The sequence below is a fragment of the Colossoma macropomum genome, unplaced genomic scaffold (genome assembly GCF_904425465.1).
Source record: "Colossoma macropomum unplaced genomic scaffold, Colossoma_macropomum, whole genome shotgun sequence".
Classification (NCBI taxonomy): domain Eukaryota; kingdom Metazoa; phylum Chordata; class Actinopteri; order Characiformes; family Serrasalmidae; genus Colossoma; species Colossoma macropomum.
Genome location: NW_023494806.1, coordinates 11,470,622 through 11,489,049, shown reverse-complemented (window position 1 = coordinate 11,489,049; position 18,428 = coordinate 11,470,622). Strand labels below are relative to the sequence as shown.

Sequence of the window (18,428 nt, the reverse complement as noted above, 5' to 3'; positions counted from 1 at the left end):
GCACTTTCCTGAGTATTTTCAAATGACCTTTACTTCTACATAATTCTATTTAAAGGCAAAAGAGTCTACTTTTTACACAGTTACACTTTAGTCACATTCCTTTTTAATGTATAATGTATAATACTTTTTCATCTGTACTGCTTTACATTTGGCCACACCTCTCACTATGGGGCTTCAGCTTTTTATAAAAGAGACCAAAGAGAAGAACAGTGCCTATCAAGGGTAACTATGATCTTATGGGTTCCCATGCAACCCCAGTTGCCAAGATGGCAATTATGTTGAATTAATTATGAATTAATAAAATAAAAACAAAGTACATGTGATTTGCCTGTTTACTTGCTGTGTATCTCAACCAAGCCTAGACTAATGGTTGAAATATATTATTTAGTTTTTGTAGCAATCAATAAAGCCATGAGTGTAAAATTGCAATGTGGCAATACAAGGGGTCCAATAAAAACTTAAGGGTTGCCGAGCTGCCATGTTACAGGCCTCATTGGGACTGCCCTGCATTCACTTCCAGTATTTATACCTCGGTTTCCAGCATACACCATTACTTGCTAGCTTACACTTAGGCCTGTCAGGATCATGAAATTGTAGCTGACGATTAAGTGCCATACAAATAATTTAATAGTCCTTTTTTCTTTTAACTGTGGAAAATAATTGTGGTCTGCTTAAACAATTGTGATCAAGTTATTATGCAATAATTGTGAAAGGCCTTACTTACATTAGCTTCTAAAATCTTGTGCATAGGTCAAGTTAACTTTAAGGCCTTTTTAAAATTTGCCAAATGTCAAAAAGTACTGTGAGACCAAAGAAGGTGATTAAGACCATTTGAAAGTCTCAAACATGTAACTTTGTTACTCTATGAGGAGAAAAATCACATTTTAGCAATGATATAGGTCCAGTTTCGGGATAGTTGAGAAACCATGTCATGGTGCAGTGCCATTTGACCTGCTGGGTCATAATACTAAAACCCATAATCATCCCCTCTTTCTCTTTATGTATGCATCACATAATTTTTCCGTTGAATTTGTGAAGTTTTCAATTTGAAAACTGAATTACAACACACAGTCTACAAACACGCATTTATTTAATTTAGATTCTAGCTAAAACTGCACAGAGAAAAATAATGCAAATCAATTTGAAGAGTTAACAAAACAGATTGTCTTAAAAACAGATTTGTTGTTCGTTAAGATGACATGATAAGAGTGCTAAATTTTGTGTCACTTGTTGCCTGATATATAAATGTGGTTAAGAACTGATATAGTGTCATCCAGAAGTAGCCTGAAGATCTCCTCAGCCAGTCGTATTTTCACAGTGATCTGGTCAGTGCTGTAATCCACCCACTGCCTCTCCTCGCTGTGAAGCTCCTGAATCTACAAAGGGATAAAATGAAAACATGAGAAATTACAGTGTAGATAATATTAACTCTAACAAATCAATACTACTATCTCTTATTCATTTAAAAGTTTTAGCATTAAAATCTTTGTACAAACCAAGATGTAGTCCACTCGGTCCCTCTTGGCATACCAGTATTTGCACAGTGTTTGCAGCATCTCTGTCATTTGTTGATCAGTGCGCTCCAGATTAAGCACTTTCTGGGTCTCCCTTTTCACTGCAGCCTGGATTAAAATAAATATTTGCACATATGTAGTACTGTGCAAAAGTCAAAGACTACCCCTTGTTTATTTAATTTCTATTCAAAATAGCCATTAAGTAAAAGTTATTCATGTCTCACAGGAAACATTTCTGATGAGATTAGATATAAGATAATCCACTTACATAAGGAAAGAGGAAGTTGAAGAAAATATGTTAAAGACAGGACGCTCTAAAACTGGGGTTTATTAAAATATCATTAAAAATATATAGAGAAAATGGGACAACCATGCATAACCTGGTAGACCACCATCAGATAAGTACTAAAAGCTTTTATCTTTGAGAGAGAGGAGAAAATCAAGCTCCACTTTTGCTTCAGATCTGAATAAATAGTGTTTCTGTTCATTCTTCCACTGTAAGAAGACAGCTCAACGCTATGGGTCCAAAAGGATGTGTAGCTGTCAAGGAGTCATGCTGAAAAATGGACTGGCCTCTCCAAAGCCCAGACCTCAACATTATTGAATGTACTGAATGTAGGGAATTACTTGGATTATAAGAAGCAGAAAATGCAACCAACTTCTAAGACTGAACTTTGGAGGTATGAAAAATATTCCAGCAGGTTTCTTTCAAAAAATGAAAACAAGCCTAACAAAAAGAATGGAAGCTGCACCAAAGATTGGGCACTAAATACTGAGTGTTTTAATAATATTATTAACATTATTATTTACTATAGAGTTGTTGTGGCCTCTGTGTTATTTTCTGTTATAAAATGTTTTCTGCTTTTTTCCCGATGCTGAATAATTACTAGCCTGAACTTAATGGGCATTTTAACTTTCAAATTAGTCAAATACATAAATGGTGGTCTCTGACTTTTGCACAGTACTATATTTACTTCACATTTCACTTAATGTTCTTTCCTTTCATTTTGCTAACAACTTCAATATGACTTCAGCTCCACCAAGTGTCTGCACTAATATACACTCCCAGTAAAAACAACCGCTCATGTGCCCTTACGGAATACACTGATGTATAGCAGCTGCTCAATTAAAGGAGGAAAACCACAAAAGATAACTGGATATTTTGAGACAATGCAAGACGCCACACTGCTCATCAAGTGATTTAAGTGGTTTGAGGTGGAGGAGATTCAACTGATGACATGGCTGAGATGACTAGATTAAAATGTCATTGAGAACTGAGAGCTATGTTGGAAAACATGTGGAGAAGAAAAATCCATCTTTATCATCTTTATAAAAGCATGACAGATTAGTCTTATTATCTATCAGTGGCTTTGCTACATGAGGAGCTTTCACAGTGGTGTGGAAGCAAAGGCTGAATCACTACTGGTTTTAAAGGGGAACTCCACAGACTGCTTAGATGTAAACCAAGTCATTCAGAGTGGTTTGATGTGAAAGCATTCATAGTAGAGAAATAAATGTCTACAACACAAATAGCCATTTTATTTACTGTTCAGAACTACCAATGAACCTACATGTCTTCTGATGTTTTCGTATGTGGTCTTAAAAAATAGGTTTTCTTTATGGACTATTTTGTCTTACAATTCCCTGTATGTACCTCTCTGACACAAATGCATTTAAAAAATACATTTTAGGCCAAAAACTTTAATTTATAACCATTTCATGAAACAGCTTTCTGTGAGAACGCTTGTACAGTCATTAAACTCCTCAGTCACCTGGTTCCTATCACCACCAATGTAAACATTCTGACTTGGACAGTTTCTCTAGAGTGAAGCATTTTGCATCAAACCATCTGAATGTCTTTGTTAACATCATAAAAATTTTATTATACAGAAATTTGAAAAATTGGTGGAAAACCTAAAATTAATTTTAGGTTAGCTGGGCAAGCCGACAGTGGGATCCACTTTTTGAGACTAAGCCTATTCTTGGGCCAAACTGCAAAGCCAGTGGTGAATTGCTACTGGAAATCCTTTTTAGTTTAGGCTTAGGCCTAATATGGGTCGCCAAAGCTGGCCCTAAATGACATGCATGAACAATTACTTCACTTATAAACAATGTGAGGTAATCATGAAGGTTAAAGAATGACCTAGAAAATTACTAATAAATCCATCTTTTGTTGACTTGTATAATTGAGCAATACAAAAAAAGCAACTTTTGAGTCATTCCTTCTGACTGCCGGTAATTATGATATAATATTTCAAAGATTTCTAAATAGTATATATTTGGTTTCTTGTCTGATCTTACCTTTAAATAGGCCACTGAAATTTGCCCTTTCTGCAGAGCTGAGATCACTGATGTTGCCTTTGTTTTCTGGACAGAGCTGCTTGTTTCCAATATATTGGCACAAACCTCATGTAGTACATCAGATGCTAACTGGAAGAGGACCTGAAATGAGAGCAGGGTGTTGTTTTCCTTTGAATAAATAGTGATATACACATGCAAGCCATACATTAACAACAACCCTTATTCCTTAGAAAGTAGAAAGTACTTACCTGCCTGTAGCCTTTGCAGCTTTTATCATCTACTAAGTGGCTTGGTGTTTCACAAACATCGAGTGCAGCTTCACCCGCTTGGCCACAGAGAGCCTCAACTGTGGCATCTACCAGTCTGTAGACAATGCCGTGCTCATGAGGCTGGACCTGTATTTGTGGGGGTGTTTCAGGATGCACCTGATGCCACTGATCCATGAGACATGGCTTGTTAGTTGCAAAGTTACTGTTTTCCCTTTTCCTAAAGCCCTGAGAAGAAAATGTTCAGATCTGTGAGAAAATAAATGTAATTCTGACAAAATGCACAGCTAATTTAATATTCTGTGGAGCCATGAATTGGGTTACTTACAGAATCAATAGGTTTACTGTCGTGCTTAGATCTGATTATCTGTCTATGTCTCTTCCTGGTCTCCTGCACACTCTTCAAAGCATCCGCAAAAATCTCCTCAGTTAATCTCTCTATCAGAACATCAGTCTCCTCAACATGATGCTTGTTCTGCTCATTGTAACAAACAAGCTTATGATCGACCTAAAGTGGAAAAAGTTTGGTTTTATAAAATGTACATTTTGCACATTCACAACATTGAGTTAAGTACTTCAGTGGTTTTGCACATATACACAGTCCATTAAAACTTTGGAGATGCCTAGCTTTTAAAATGTCTTAATGCAAAAGATGTAAATATGTTTTCTTTGTTGCTTTGCAATAGGTTAACTTAAATAATGGCAAAGCCCAAATATTTGATCTGTGATATTTGATTTGTTGTGATATCACTACTCAAACTAGAGGTGCTAAATCGTAATCTGCCAGGATCGGAATCGGTCAGTTTTTGCTCCAAATACACAATCAGCAGTCTGCCAATTAGCTGTTTTATTTTGCCCAATTTGTGTTGCAATGTTATGATGTAAATAAGTGCCAAGTAAGTGCACTGTATTTGAACGCTCCTAATGTGTGGCCATGAGTTAGTAAGGCGTGGAAACGAGATTATTAAGTTGTGTTCACAACGTAGCAAAACATAGGAATGGATGAATGATCTCGTTCCCATGCCTTACTAAGTCATGGCTATGACATAACTATCAGAGCCTAATTATCTCATTCTCATGCCTTACTAAGCTGTGGGAAAAAGACTGTTAAGTTGTGGCCATGACTTAGCAAAATGTGGGAATTAATGAATTATCTCATTCCCATGCCTTTCTAAGTTGTGGCTATGTCATAACTGTCAGAACTTAATTATCTCATTCTCATGCCTTACTAAGTTGTGGTCATGACTTAACTATCAGAACTTAATTATCTCATTCTCATGTCTTACTAAGGTCTGGTCATGACTTAACTATCAGAACTTTCCCCATTTCATTTCTTATCTTATTTTCATTCTCGTTATTGGAAGTAACAATATCAAAATTTAATTTTTGAAAGAAGGCAAGGTGTCCATTTGACAGGTTATGCATATTTGTTTCACAATAAGAGTGATTCACCTTTAATGGAGATTTTTCACTGGATCTTGAACCACTTGATAACTCATTGAATGTGTCTCTGGTGGCATCATTTTCACACAATTCCTGCAGGCCTGTCTGTTTTGGAGCTGACAGATCACGTCCCCAAGAGCTTTGGCTGTTCTTGTGCCTCCCTTGTCCATTCCCAGATGGTCTTTTCCCACTTTTCCCATCTTGGCCATCTGAGAAGGTATCCTCATCCACATGAGTATTCAAACCACTGCAGTGATCTCTATGCAGATGACTAACGTCTTCTGCTCTGACCAGGACCCCGTGGTTCTTTTCACATGTAAAGTACTTTACACCCCTGAAAGTGCCATTGTGGTTTCCATTGGGAGTATCCAGTGCCACGCCAGCCCAAAAACCCCCGGCAAATGCAGTGGATCCCTTATACTTCAGGATGCCTGGTCTTGAGTTGCAGACAAGAACCCTGTCTCCAATGTGAAAGGAGGATAAAGGGTCTTCAGTCTCATTACTGTCATCCACAGGAAGAGAGCTGGTGTACTCCGAGCACTCGTCCTCTTCGTCCTGCCCTGTGGCCAGTTTAGGAGAAAGGGTTTTACATCCATCTCCAATCACAGCATCATTATTGACCTCACTCTCCCCCAGACTCCCCGAGCCTAGACTTCTAGTCTCTTTTCTACTTAAAGACAAGTCCACAGGAAGGTTAGGGAAGTTCTCACTGTTGATGGAAACGTCTTCAACAAAGTCAGGTGGAGCTGGAAGATCTTCCTCACTAGTCCATGTGATGATCTCGAAGGCAGGTGGAGGAGGTGGTAAACTGTTACTATTTGGTCCTGAACCACCACCTCCTTTAACCGAAGGAGGGAGCTCAGCACTTCCATATGACAAAACCTCATCTACTGGAGAAAGAATCTCTGAGAGGGTGCACTCTGTGGTCATTTCCCTCTCATAATAAGGGGCATCATGGCAACCCACCTCATTGCTGGACTGATGGTAATATGGCGGTTCTGAGAACACAATGAACTTTTCAGCGAAGACCAAGGAGCATGTGCTTGCTTCAGTTTTCTCTTCATTAAAACCATCTCTCTCTTCTTCAGACCAGGCCAGTGCTTCACTCTGGAGTGAAAAGGGTTCTGATCTATCTTCTGTCTCAGAAAGGCTATCATCACAAGTTGGACTCTCCTCACCTCTTTTCAGATCGCTGCTTAAAACCTGGACCAAATTAGCAATGAGTGGTTTATCTGTGAATGACTCTTTTGAATTGTGCCATATTCGTGTGTAAGCTGTATTTGATTCACTCTTCTTTGTCTCACCGCAAATCTCATGATTATTGTTGAACAGCAATACAGTCTGTGACCGTTGGTTGTTCTCCACATTGAGAGTCGCATTGTCGGTTATTACCTGGCCACAGTCTGTATCATCTGAGGCGGAATAGGTCTTCAAAGCCTCTTGAAGCTTCATTTCTCTCTGTTCTCTGGGTTTTTGATGGCTGTCTTCATAATCATAGGGCAGGTCTTCCTCTATGTCAGATGACAAACTGGACACAATAGGAGCCCTGTCAGTGATTCCACAACTAGTTTGGTTGTGTTGTCCTGATGTGAAATGCTGCACATTCTTGATAGGCTTCCAAGTGACTTCAGCTGGGTATTGTATTCTTTCCCCTGAGTATACTTCACTGCTTTTGGGTGGGGTCACCTTCTCATGATGTTGCCCTTTATGCAAAGGGCTTTGGATGTTCTTCTCAGGCTCGTGCTCTGGAAGGACAAACTCTAATAAGTAAACATTAGAAGTGTGTCATCAATAAAATGGAAAATTCATATATACAGTACTGCACAAGTCAGAGACCACCTTTCATTTATTTCATTTCCAGTCAAAGACTTATGTATTTCTCAGAGCCAGGAAAAAAAGTATTTAGTGTTTTTCCATTCTTTTTGTGGGAACTGCTTTCATTTTTTCAAAGAAATCTGCAGGGATATTTTTCCACACCTTCAAAGTTCAGTCTTAGAAGTTGGTTGCATTTTCTGTTTCTCACAATCTGAGTAATCTCAAACACATTTAATCTCAAACACATCACGTCCCCAAGAGCTTTGGCTGTTCTTGTGCCTCCCTTGTCCATTCTCAGATGGTCTTTTCCCACTTTTCCCATCTTGGCCATTTGGGGGGCCCTCATCTGAGAAGGTATCTGGACTTTGGAGTGGCCAGTCCATTGTTCTGAGAACACCACTGGCTTCTTTGTTTGATGTTCTCATGGCACTTCATTTTGAGTGGCCCTTTTAGTTGAAACAAACACTCAACGGACTCTCAGTAACATGTCAAAAACATATGAGGGTTAGGATTAGGTTGGGGTTGAGGTTAAGGTTAGGGTTAGGATTAGGGCCAGGGTGAGGGTTAAATTTTGGGAAAGGTTGGGTAAGGTTAGGTTTTGCGTAATGGAAGTAACATATTAACAATCCATCTAATCAATGTAAGTAATGTATCGACAGAACATCTACAAGATATTTACTTCAATGTATTCAGATGCTTCACTATTGCTATTTCACTAATATGTTGTTGATGTATTACTGATAATCTGTTATGTTCATCATCTACAAAGGACCACTCCAAATAAAGTGTTGCCAATTTTTTTTTTTGCCTATTTCCTTTTATCAGTAAGGGCTTCTCGACATCTACATGTTCAGGCTCATAGTGTTGAGTTATCTACTCACAGTGGAAGGATGGACAGAAAAAAACTGTATATTTTTTCAGATCTGAAGCAAGAGTGGAGCTTGATTTCTACACAAAGATGAAAGCTTTGAGTGCTGTTTATCTGATGGTGACAGTTTTGGTGGTCTACACAGGTCACATTTGTTAGGAGTCCCACTTTCACTTTGTCTTATAATAACTTCTTGAGCTACAGATTTAGAAGCGTCTGTTTTTTTCAGATATATTCATTTGACTTTCTCTTTCCTTAGGTGGATTATCTGAAAAATATCTTGAAAATATCCTGAAACTTATACTTAATGGCTTTTTGGCTGAGAATTAAATAAATGAGGGGTCTCTGACTTTTGCACTGTACTGTATTAAAACGGAAATGGAAGATTAATCAAATATCCTGGTCAGATCTGGCTACAGAACAGGTTGTGTTACTGTTCTTTGTGTAGATATATTTACTTACCACCACAGCAAGTCAGCCTAGTACAGTGAGAGGACTGAATCATTCAGCTAATAGTATGAGTCAGCAAAAATGCAGGATGTAGGCAGTAAATCAGCACTGACAATGAATTATAGCCCTGTCAACAATAACTTGGGAAAAGTCTTGTCAAATATTCAAATGAAATGGAAAACAACAGTGCAGTGCGGCTACTCCTTAAAGTTAAAATAGAGAAAAAAACATTTTGTTACTTTTTTTGATGATATACTATTAACCACTGTGAAACGTCCATTTAACCACAGTAGTGACAACTGTTGAATTGGTGTAGGACTTTCCAATTCCACATTCCACATCAAGTTTGATGTTAAATGGTTCATTGCAGAGAAACTTACCAACTAGTTATTGTATTTACCAAATAGTTATTGTATTTGCTATCCAAATTGGCCAGTGACTTCCATACCTTCTAGTAATTTCATGTTATTATATATAATATTATATATTATATCTAATGTTGTTAATGGTAAAACAGTGAAAGTAAAACAGTGAAAACTGCATAAGTAGGTTTTAAGAAGAAATTTCTTCGTAAGAACAATTGGTGAATGAGGACCAATGCCCAAGGAATTAGGCAGCATATTTGTAACTTCCATTTCATGCAATAACTTTCTGTGAGGTAGCATTAAATTCAGACACCTGCTTCCTGTTGCCACCTCTCTGAACAATTCTGACTCTGTAAGTTTCTCAAGAATGGAGCACATCACATCAAACCACTCTGACTGACATTAAACCATTTAATTATACAGGAATTTGTGAAAAAAACAGGTTGAATTTTCCCATTTAAATACTTCACCCACCATAACCATGAGCTTTAAAGTCTTCCTTCAGTGGTTCGCGCTGATGTGAAGGCTTTCCATCTTCGCTTTTCACTTTTCTCTCAGCGTGATGGAGAGGCTGGCTTCGATGACTGTATGCTAAGAAGCGCTTGGGGTCACATGACTCTTTGGAACCTGTCGTCTGTTGTAGAGTTTCTTGCTCCGTTTGGATTTGTTCTCCTGAACTCCTCTTCCTTCCAAAGCTCCATACTTCATCCGACGTCAGGAGCCTCCTCAGACCTGCTTTAGTCAAAAATCTGCGGAAACAAAACAAAAGTTAGTGCTTGCTCTGCTGAATCAGGGTCAGCCTGGGCCTTATCCCGGCGGCTTCACGTTGCGGCGGGATGGGATCGGATTATCGAGACGAGTGCCACTTAGAACGGCTTTATCATCCCACATGAAAGACGGCATTGATCTCGAGAAATGCACTGTGCTCTGGTGGAATCCCTGGGGTCTTTTTTTCCCCTGCTAAGTCCTCATTATGTAACATAGACACACTCTCAGAAAGAAGGCCATGCATGTGAAGTAGAGAGTGTGAGCTAGACAGAAAGAGAGAGAGAGATGTGTGTAGACAGAAAGAGAGAGAAATGTCTTCCACCTACCCTGGCCTGTTCATGGCTGGCATAGTGGCATCACAGTGCCAGCAGAGCCACAGAAGAAGCAAACAGGCGGAGGTACAGTAGACTGTCCTCCTTCAGGTCCTTGCAGCCACTCCCCACTAAATCTTCACTCGCAGTCCCATCTGAGTGATGTGTGAGCAGAGAGAGAGCAAGCGAAACAGCCTGCATCCCTCTCTACAGCTGTGCCCTCTTTTCCCTTTCAATATCCTCTCCTCTGGCTCGCTCCCCCCTCTTTCTCTCTGGGTCTCTCTCTCACTCGCTCTCTGTCTCTCTCCCTGTGTCCAATCGCTCTGCCTCCCTTTCCCATCCAGCCCCCCTCCGTCCTCTCTCTCTCTCTGTGCTTCCCTACATCTCTCTCTCTCTCTCCCTCTCGCTCTCTCTCTCTCTCTCCATCTCTCAGGGTAATTACTCTGAGTGCTGCATTGTAACAATGATAGAGTACAGTGCACGCCAAAGACAGACAACAAGCCTATGATATTCGCATCCTGTACTGTACTGCAACCTCATGGCTCAGAAAAAAAAGAAAACATGCCGTGTGTCATACTCCGCAGCCTTGGCATATGCTAAATGCTGCACTGCAGTATTTCCTAAATCCCTAAGATGGTGCACATAAAAATACACCAGAGCTGGCATCAATGGCTCCTGTACATCAGCGATAAATGGTAAATAACCCTCATGTGTTTAAGGCATGACAATAGAAGTGAATTGTCGCACACTTGCCTCCCCTGCTTTCCAGGTGACTTATCTCTGCTTCCGGCTGCATGTATAATCCCAGGCTTGGTGATAAAACTCTTTGCCTCCTGTGGAAAAGAAGAAGCAATAACACAACACAGTTCTGTAAGCTTTAAGCACATCTCAGCGCAGCACCTGGATAATTGCGGCACAATCCAGCTGTCCTGCCCCAGTCCTTCACCCCAGTACAGTGACAGCGCTTAAGGCCCGTTGTGTGGTGACCTTCATTAAGACAGGCACTAGCTGCGGGGCAGGATGTCAGTGGAAGGCAGAGTGATGGCAGTTGCTGGAGAGTAGTTACCGGAGCTGGAGCTGCGTCCACGGGCCTAGTGTCAGTCTCCGCCTCGGCCTGCTTCTGCAGCACTTCTCTAAAGTGAGTAGCCGACTTCTTGATGTCCAGGATGTCCCTCTGATGGCAAAGCAGCAGCCGACGCTGCTGCCGTCCGCATTTATATACATTACGCCAGTGGTGGATTTCTGCCTGTTAATTACAAAGATGGTGATAACTGGTATGTATCACTGCTGTCATAAGAAATGTTTTTATTTTTTAACACCCATGTCCACCATAGTGCAATCATTTCACAAACAATGGACCAATACATATTGTTCAAAAGTTACATTAGCAGAACTTTTCCTTCACCTATAAAGTCAATGCTTTAAAACTGAACATTGCTATTTGTCTCATGTCAGTGGAATATAAGGTAAACAAAACTGATGAAATCATCAATAATGCATAACCCTTAATGCTGCCAATCATGTTGCTTTCACCTGCTCCTGTCTCAGCCTGCTCACTACTTCCTCCTGCTTCCGCTTGATTTCAGCAAGAGAGTTGTCCTCTGACGTAACCTGCCTGATAGAGAAGCAATAGACCATATTATGTAATAATCTTATCGCTAACCTGTCTGAAGTAGTTGGTCAGCTGCACTTAATGCATTACACATTAGGGCATGTGGAGGAGTTTCCTTCTGCACAGACTGAGTTTGAATTCTCCTCTAAGTCGGTTAAATTGGTTAACAATACTTGAGACATACTGGCATAGGGCGAGTTTTATCACCTTAACATGAAATGCTCATATGCTTAACATTATATATTTAATCACTTATTTAGTTATTAGTCTCAAAACTTATTATTATGGAGTCTTAGAGTCCAATTTATTACACTCTGAAATTGCCATCAGCTGTCAATTCCTAATGACAATTCTAACAAGTTTGTTAAGTTTTGAGACTTTTTACTGCTTTAAGAGTGTCCAAATATTTACATGTTCCACGTGTTTTTTTTTCTACTTTTTAAATTTATATATAAAGGAACTGCATATTAACATTTGCAAAAATATTATTTTTTTAAATAGTAATAATTTGCTGCAAGTGTTGTGTTATATAGTTATAAGAGTGTGGGGCTGATGTATTAACACACATATGGATCCTTTAAAGGTTAAACAAAAGAATTCTTTCCATTTTCTAACGTAAAGTGAAACAAACTTGCCTTCAATTTAATCAAAGGCCCTTATATATGTTTACTGTATGTGTAATTGTCACATATTTAAGATAACAAGGGGATAAATATAATCTTAAATATGTATAATTTACAAGTACAGTATATTCATTTTGAAGGAAAGTGACATGAGAAGATGAACTCAGCAGACTCTAGACTTGCATTTAATACCTTAAACTCTAAGGATGTGTATGCGGGTTAATGTATCATTTCCTCACTCACATAACTACACAACTTATACACCGATCAGCCGTTAGATTAAAACCACCTCCTTGTATCTACACTCATTATACATTTTATCAGCTCCACTAACCATATAGGTACAGTTGTAGTCCTACAATTACAGACTGTAGTCCATCTGTTTCTCTACATGTTTTGTTAGCCCTCCTTCACTCTCTTCTTTATTGGTCAGGATCCCCACAGGACCAACACAGAGCAGGTATTAGACAATGACAATAGACAATGAGTGTAGAAACAAGGAGATGGTTTTAATATCATAGCTGAAGTGTATGTTAGTTGTAGCTACAGATATAATTTATAGTGGTCACTGAATGTCTTAAGATTGATGAATAATAAGAAAAGGACTTCATGTATTAGACTTTTTGGCAGCTGCTATGAAACTAATATTATAAGATGAGTTATATGAGTAATGAAAGTGAATAATTGGACTGTGACCTACATACAGGTTCCTTAGAGTTGAAGCCATTAAATGAAAGGATTTGGTCCATTTTCTAATGGACTGAATCCTTTCATTCTACTGACATTGTCATTCTAATGCACAATGAAATGAATTTGCTCTTCATTGTATTATTAGGCCTTTTAATGCATGTTATTGTAACATACTCACTTCTTGCAGTGATCCAGCCATGCCAGCTCAGCCTGAGTCCTCTCCCACAGTGCTTTCTCTCGAAGCCTGAAGAGAGCGCTGTACTGGCGGGCTCTCAGCTCCTCTTCCCGGAGGAACTGCTGGCTCTGAGCCAGTGAGAGGTGGCGCTGGAGCTGACTCTGACTGTACACCTCACTCAGCTCACTCCACTGCACACAGCCGGTAATGCACGAAAGAGACAACAAGGTGCGTCACACACACTCAAATGCACTTGACTCCTGTGAGCTCTGATGCTCATCTGCAATTTCTATCCACTCATACTATAAACAGACTATGAACTGTCTTACAAACTCTCTTATTCAAGGTAAAATTTGTATTCATTGTGATGACCATTGTACCCCACACTCTGCTGTTTTTTAGCATGCATACATATTTTATAAGACATTAAGCATAATTATGTTGGAAAGAGGCTTGATTTATATAGTCAGCTCCATTATTTTTGGGACCCTTGGTAAAGACGGGTAAACAGTCATGAAAAAATGTCTTTGTGGTTAATCTTACACAAATATGAGAGCTTTAACTGAAGTCAATTTATTCTAAGAAAACCTTTAGCGAGAAAAACGTTTCATAATGATTGGCACATGGCTTTGTTAATTGTATATTACTTTGTGCTACCTCCCTTTGCCAGAACAGCAGCAATGACCTTTATCCTATAGTACTTAATGAGACTAAAAAATACAGAACAAGGAATCTGAGACCACCCCTCAGTACAGAACCTCCCCAGATCTTCCAGAGTCCTAGGTCCTCTCTTTTTGGGCTCTCCTTTTCAGACCATCACACAGGTTTTTAATGGAGTTTAGGTGAGGGGAATGGGATGGCCAAAGCTTGATTCTGTGGTCATGGAAACATTGTTGTGTAGATTTGGGGGTATATTGTGCTGCTGGAAGACCCAATCATGACCCAGTTTTAGCTTCCCGGCAGACACGGGCATTTTTTTTTCAATGTCCTGGTAATTCATGGAGACTGTGGTGTATTCTAAGATTCTCCTTTGGCCTTTGGAGGAAAAACAGCCCCAAAACATTGCAGATCCTTCCTCAAACTTTGGGGATGAAGTAGGGATTAAGTTATTATCTGTATGACCATCCTTCTTGTTTTTATGCCAAAACTGGTAGTTTTCTGTAATTATTCTGTTAATATATTTCATGAAAAAGTCACTTATTAAATTTGAAATGAGGTTACAAAATTCTCAACTTTTTTCTCACTGCCTGCTTCAGTCCACTGCTATTCCCAAAATCTCCCAAGCACTCACAAATACGTTAACTACTGAGGAGATTATCAGTTTGATCATTCTTCCAAAGATCTCAGTAGTGCTGAGGTAAATATCTGCCTCATCACTTTGGTTTATCAGTCTACTCAGGCTTTAGCAGAGCTGTGTAACACTGAGATTAATAACTGGTCATCACATTGATTTATCAGTCTACTCAGGCTTTAGCAGAGCTGTATAACACTGAGATTAATAACTGGTCATCACATTGATTTATCAGTCTACTCAGGCTTTAGCAGAGCTGTGTAACACTGAGATTAATAACTGGTCATCACATTGATTTATCAGTCTACTCAGGCTTTAGCAGAGCTGTGTAACACTGAGATTAATAACTGGTCATCACATTGATTTATCAGTCTACTCAGGCTGTAGCAGAAACTTCAGTGTTTATAAAGAAGCCATTAATCGAGTTCCTGTTCAGAATTTGTTTAGCAAGCATGTTTGTTTTACCAAGGTTGCCAATAATTACAGAGACAGTATGGTAAACCTGTAATTGCAGAGCAATCTATATAATATAATGTATAGGTCTGGCATCCTCCATTACAGTAATGATAGTGTTACCTTACTGGTTGAGTCAGTGCTTTCACTGTAGTCACTCTGCTCTGATGTGCCCTGAATTGTGGCCTGTTCACGCTGTACTGTACACGTCTCCGCAGCTGGACATGCCCACTGATCTACAACACATTTACAGTTTTATACTGTCTTCATTTATTATCTTTTTGTCATTTCAAATTGTGTTTTTGTAATGGTCACTAATAGACCCCTAAAAATAAAATGTAAACATAGAAAATTGACGACTATGATTTTTTTTATCAGTATTTTGTTTGGGCCTCCTGTAGCCTTGATGATTGCCTCACTAATAATTATTCATAAAACCTCTTTAAGGTCCCATATGATACAAAACTGATATTTCTTCACTGTGAAATAGAAAAAGTTTGCTGTAGTATGTTAACCCCTTAAAATCCCAGGCTTACTCCATACCAATTCTTATTATTTAGTAACTAAAGGGACCAAAATACAAACTGGTGGAGCTATTCTTAGGTTATAGAATTGTGTAATAAAACTTTAGACCCTGGCCTTTTAGGGTCTTAACACTGTTAAAGTTTTTAAAACATACCACTCAATCCTCAGTCCGAACAGCTTATAAATGGAAACTAAGTTACAAAAACAGCCTGTTTTTAATTCAGTGTTTTGTGAAGTCACGAAAATGGATACATGTACACATATCCACATATTCAGCCTGCAGGAGTTCAGCCCCGCCATTTCAGGCTTAAGATATAAAGAGTGTTGCTTGGACTGCTTTTGAATGAGGCACAATTAGAGCTGAATGATTTGAGTAAAATATCTAATTGTGGTCTGACCAATATTAAAACATGATTATTTTCTATAAATTAGGTCCAGGCTTTGTTTTTGACCAAGAACTCTAGCATTTCCACTTTTTCTGGCTTAAGGACTGAATGCTGAACGTAGTGTGTCAGACTTGTTTCTGACTGGTCTAATTCATCTACAGGTGGTTTCCAAGCTCTGGGTTATTAGGTTAAATGTCCCCAGCTTAAACCTGTTAAGGTAATGCTGTTAACAATGTTGGCTATAATTAAAATTGTGTCATTTGCAATTTAAAAATTGTACTCTTTCAAATTGTAGTTTCTATAAAAATGATTCATCTCTCAGCCAAAGGCACAATACAGGTCATCAATCCACTGTTTATATACGTATATCCCACTTAAAGGGACAGTAACAGTCTGTTTAATTCTAGGGAATAAAGAGAGGTTGGAAAATTATCATATCCAAGTGAATTTTTCTAAAAGAACAATAAGTTAATAAATGTACCTCAGGGAAAAGTTGTAAAACAAAAGAACATGTACAAAAGAAATGTAGGATATGGGCCCTTTATAGTGATTTAAAGGATCGGCTTCCCACATATTCAGTTTACCTACTTTTGGCAAAAATTGTATTGATGTAATATATTTTATTAATATGGGAATGATGTACACATCTGAATTAAGTCAATTCAGTGGAAAAAAAAATCACCTGATCATTTCCACATGAATAAAATCTATTACATTAATATGATATTGTCTTCCAGCTTACTTACTTTTGGCAATAACTGTGCTGATTTAATATATTTTGTTCGTGTGGAAATGATGTACACATTTGAATCAAGTGAACTCAAAGCACTATTGTTTTTTTTCAGTGGGCCAGTTTCCATGCTGACAGTTTCCTACCGTCTCAGCGGCTAGTTATCCACATACCCATGCTGATTTTGATCTCTTTCTTCTTGGGTGCATTTTCATCAGTGGATACAGACTCTCTCTCCTTGTTTCTGTCTGCAGCTTCATTCTGTTTACCAGCGTTTGCCTCCAGGGCTCCTTTCAGACCCATGATCACCAGCTGGGCAGCCTCATTCTCCACACGTGCATCCAGAGAGGCCATCATCTTTCTGATAACTTCCACTCTGTGTCTTTGAGTCTCTGCCAGGCTGATCTGGGATCTGTTCAAATCAGCGGGGTTGCTGGCCTCAGAGAAACACTCCGTCTGTCCAATTCTGTTGCAGCACACAGTCAAACCTACAGTCTCAGATGTGCACTGAGTTGTCAGTTTGTTAGGTACCTTATACCTGCACTTATTGACCATTTTGTCAGAAACACCTCCAAATTAGGTGTACAGTTACTGGCTGTAGCCCAACTTTTGCTGCAGAGCTGACCATTTGCAAAATTCTGACATCTGTCTGATTTTCAGTACATGCTACCTGGTAGTATCTGTAAACCACTGTGCTGACAGACTAAAAGAATAACTAAAATGTTAAGTGGGACAAAGATTTTTGGGTTTAATGATGAGGAGGTTTTAGCAACAGAAGCTACCTCTTTCAGATGAGCTAACAAGGTAGTAAGAGGACTGGTATATGCTAAAGAAGACTGGTCGTCTTTTACATGAGGTCTTTTAGCAAACTTTCATGAAACAATACAAATGGATGGAAAATGGACGAGTGCATTATTTATCTTTACACAATGAACCTCATTTACCAATCGTTCTTAAGAAGAAATTTCTTCTTAAATCCCACTTACGCAGTTTTCATGAAGATTCTGACATTCACCAATGTTTCCTTATTTGAGATTAGTTCTTAGGTAAGAAGAGAATCTGTGCACACTCAAGAGCACAGAGGTGTGATCAATTCTTTGATTTAAGAATCTGCAGTCTTGAATCTGACGTAGAGTTTTGCTTAGGACCATTCTCAAAAACAAATTTAAGAAAAGACTTATTGAGACCTGTTATTTTTTAAACTGTATTGTTACAGTGTTTGTTAATCTGACTGTTTTATCAAGCTAAATGTTGTCAGCTTAATTAGCTAACCGATCTTATCACTGTTCTGTAAGGTTATTCATTGTTATGTAATGTTATCATGATATTAAAATGATTTTTAACATACATAGTTACCTATATAAAGTTTAGCATACCCCTGCTAGAAACAACAGCACAGACCAGCATGGCTGGTCAACAGCTAAACCAGCAAATGTTGTGTTTTAGATGCTGGTCAGCAGAAATGGATGTTATTGGGCTAATCAGCAGCAATACCAGTTCATGTTGTGTTTTGGATAATGGTATGCTTGTCAGCCAGCATGATCATGCTGGATGACCAGATAAACCAGAAACAGACCAACATAAACCAGCATAAGCTGGCTTAGTCCAGCTTAGACCAGCATGGAATGCATGCTAGTTCAGGCTTTTTTTTTCAGCAGGCACCTCAGAGCTGCTTGTTAAGTTAATAGTTTTTTCTATTGAGCTGTGAGTTTGGTCTTCCACATAGATTAATCCAAAAATGTTTCAATTTCAGGAATGAAATCAACACTACACCAACCTCTAGATGTTCAGGATAGCATGCCAGGCAATATACATTCCCACCATTTCTTAGTCTAATAATTC

The 18,428-nt window shown here is 38.8% G+C and overlaps 2 protein-coding genes across 2 annotated transcripts; both read right to left on the bottom strand.

Annotated features, from left to right (window-relative positions):
- Positions 1–1,154: 1,154 nt before the first annotated feature.
- On the bottom strand, positions 1,155–10,485 carry LOC118827765. The gene is made up of 8 exons (XM_036599229.1): positions 10,117–10,485; positions 9,497–9,771; positions 5,534–7,269; positions 4,410–4,589; positions 4,064–4,309; positions 3,816–3,956; positions 1,497–1,622; positions 1,155–1,376 (listed from the first exon to the last, which is right to left on the bottom strand). Exons 1-8 carry the CDS (start codon positions 10,137–10,139, stop codon positions 1,224–1,226), a joined length of 2,880 nt encoding a protein of 959 aa, XP_036455122.1. The 5' UTR covers positions 10,140–10,485; the 3' UTR covers positions 1,155–1,223.
- On the bottom strand, positions 10,241–17,141 carry LOC118827663. The gene is made up of 7 exons (XM_036599101.1): positions 16,760–17,141; positions 15,069–15,181; positions 13,205–13,392; positions 11,635–11,716; positions 11,168–11,347; positions 10,855–10,934; positions 10,241–10,256 (listed from the first exon to the last, which is right to left on the bottom strand). The coding sequence occupies exons 1-7, from the start codon at positions 17,139–17,141 to the stop codon at positions 10,241–10,243; spliced, it is 1,041 nt and encodes a 346-aa protein (XP_036454994.1).
- Positions 17,142–18,428: the final 1,287 nt, after the last annotated feature.

Bases quoted from the DNA above. Each gene is read 5' to 3' on its own strand.
- LOC118827765 (XM_036599229.1), bottom strand. From the start codon at position 10,139: ATGCCAGCCATGAACAGGCCAGG. The intron at 7,270-9,496 runs GTGGGTGAAGTA...TTGTCCTTCCAG, and splicing joins CTTTAAAGCTCATGGTTATG to AGCACGAGCCTGAGAAGAAC. The intron at 3,957-4,063 runs GTAAGTACTTTC...CTCTCATTTCAG, and splicing joins GCTGCAAAGGCTACAGGCAG to GTCCTCTTCCAGTTAGCATC.
- LOC118827663 (XM_036599101.1), bottom strand. From the start codon at position 17,141: ATGGTCAATAAGTGCAGGTATAAGGTACCTAACAAACTGACAACTCAG. The intron at 13,393-15,068 runs GTAACACTATCA...GGCTGTGTGCAG, and splicing joins GCACTGACTCAACCAGTAAG to TGGAGTGAGCTGAGTGAGGT. The intron at 11,717-13,204 runs GTGAGTATGTTA...CTTCTCTATCAG, and splicing joins TGGCTGGATCACTGCAAGAA to GCAGGTTACGTCAGAGGACA.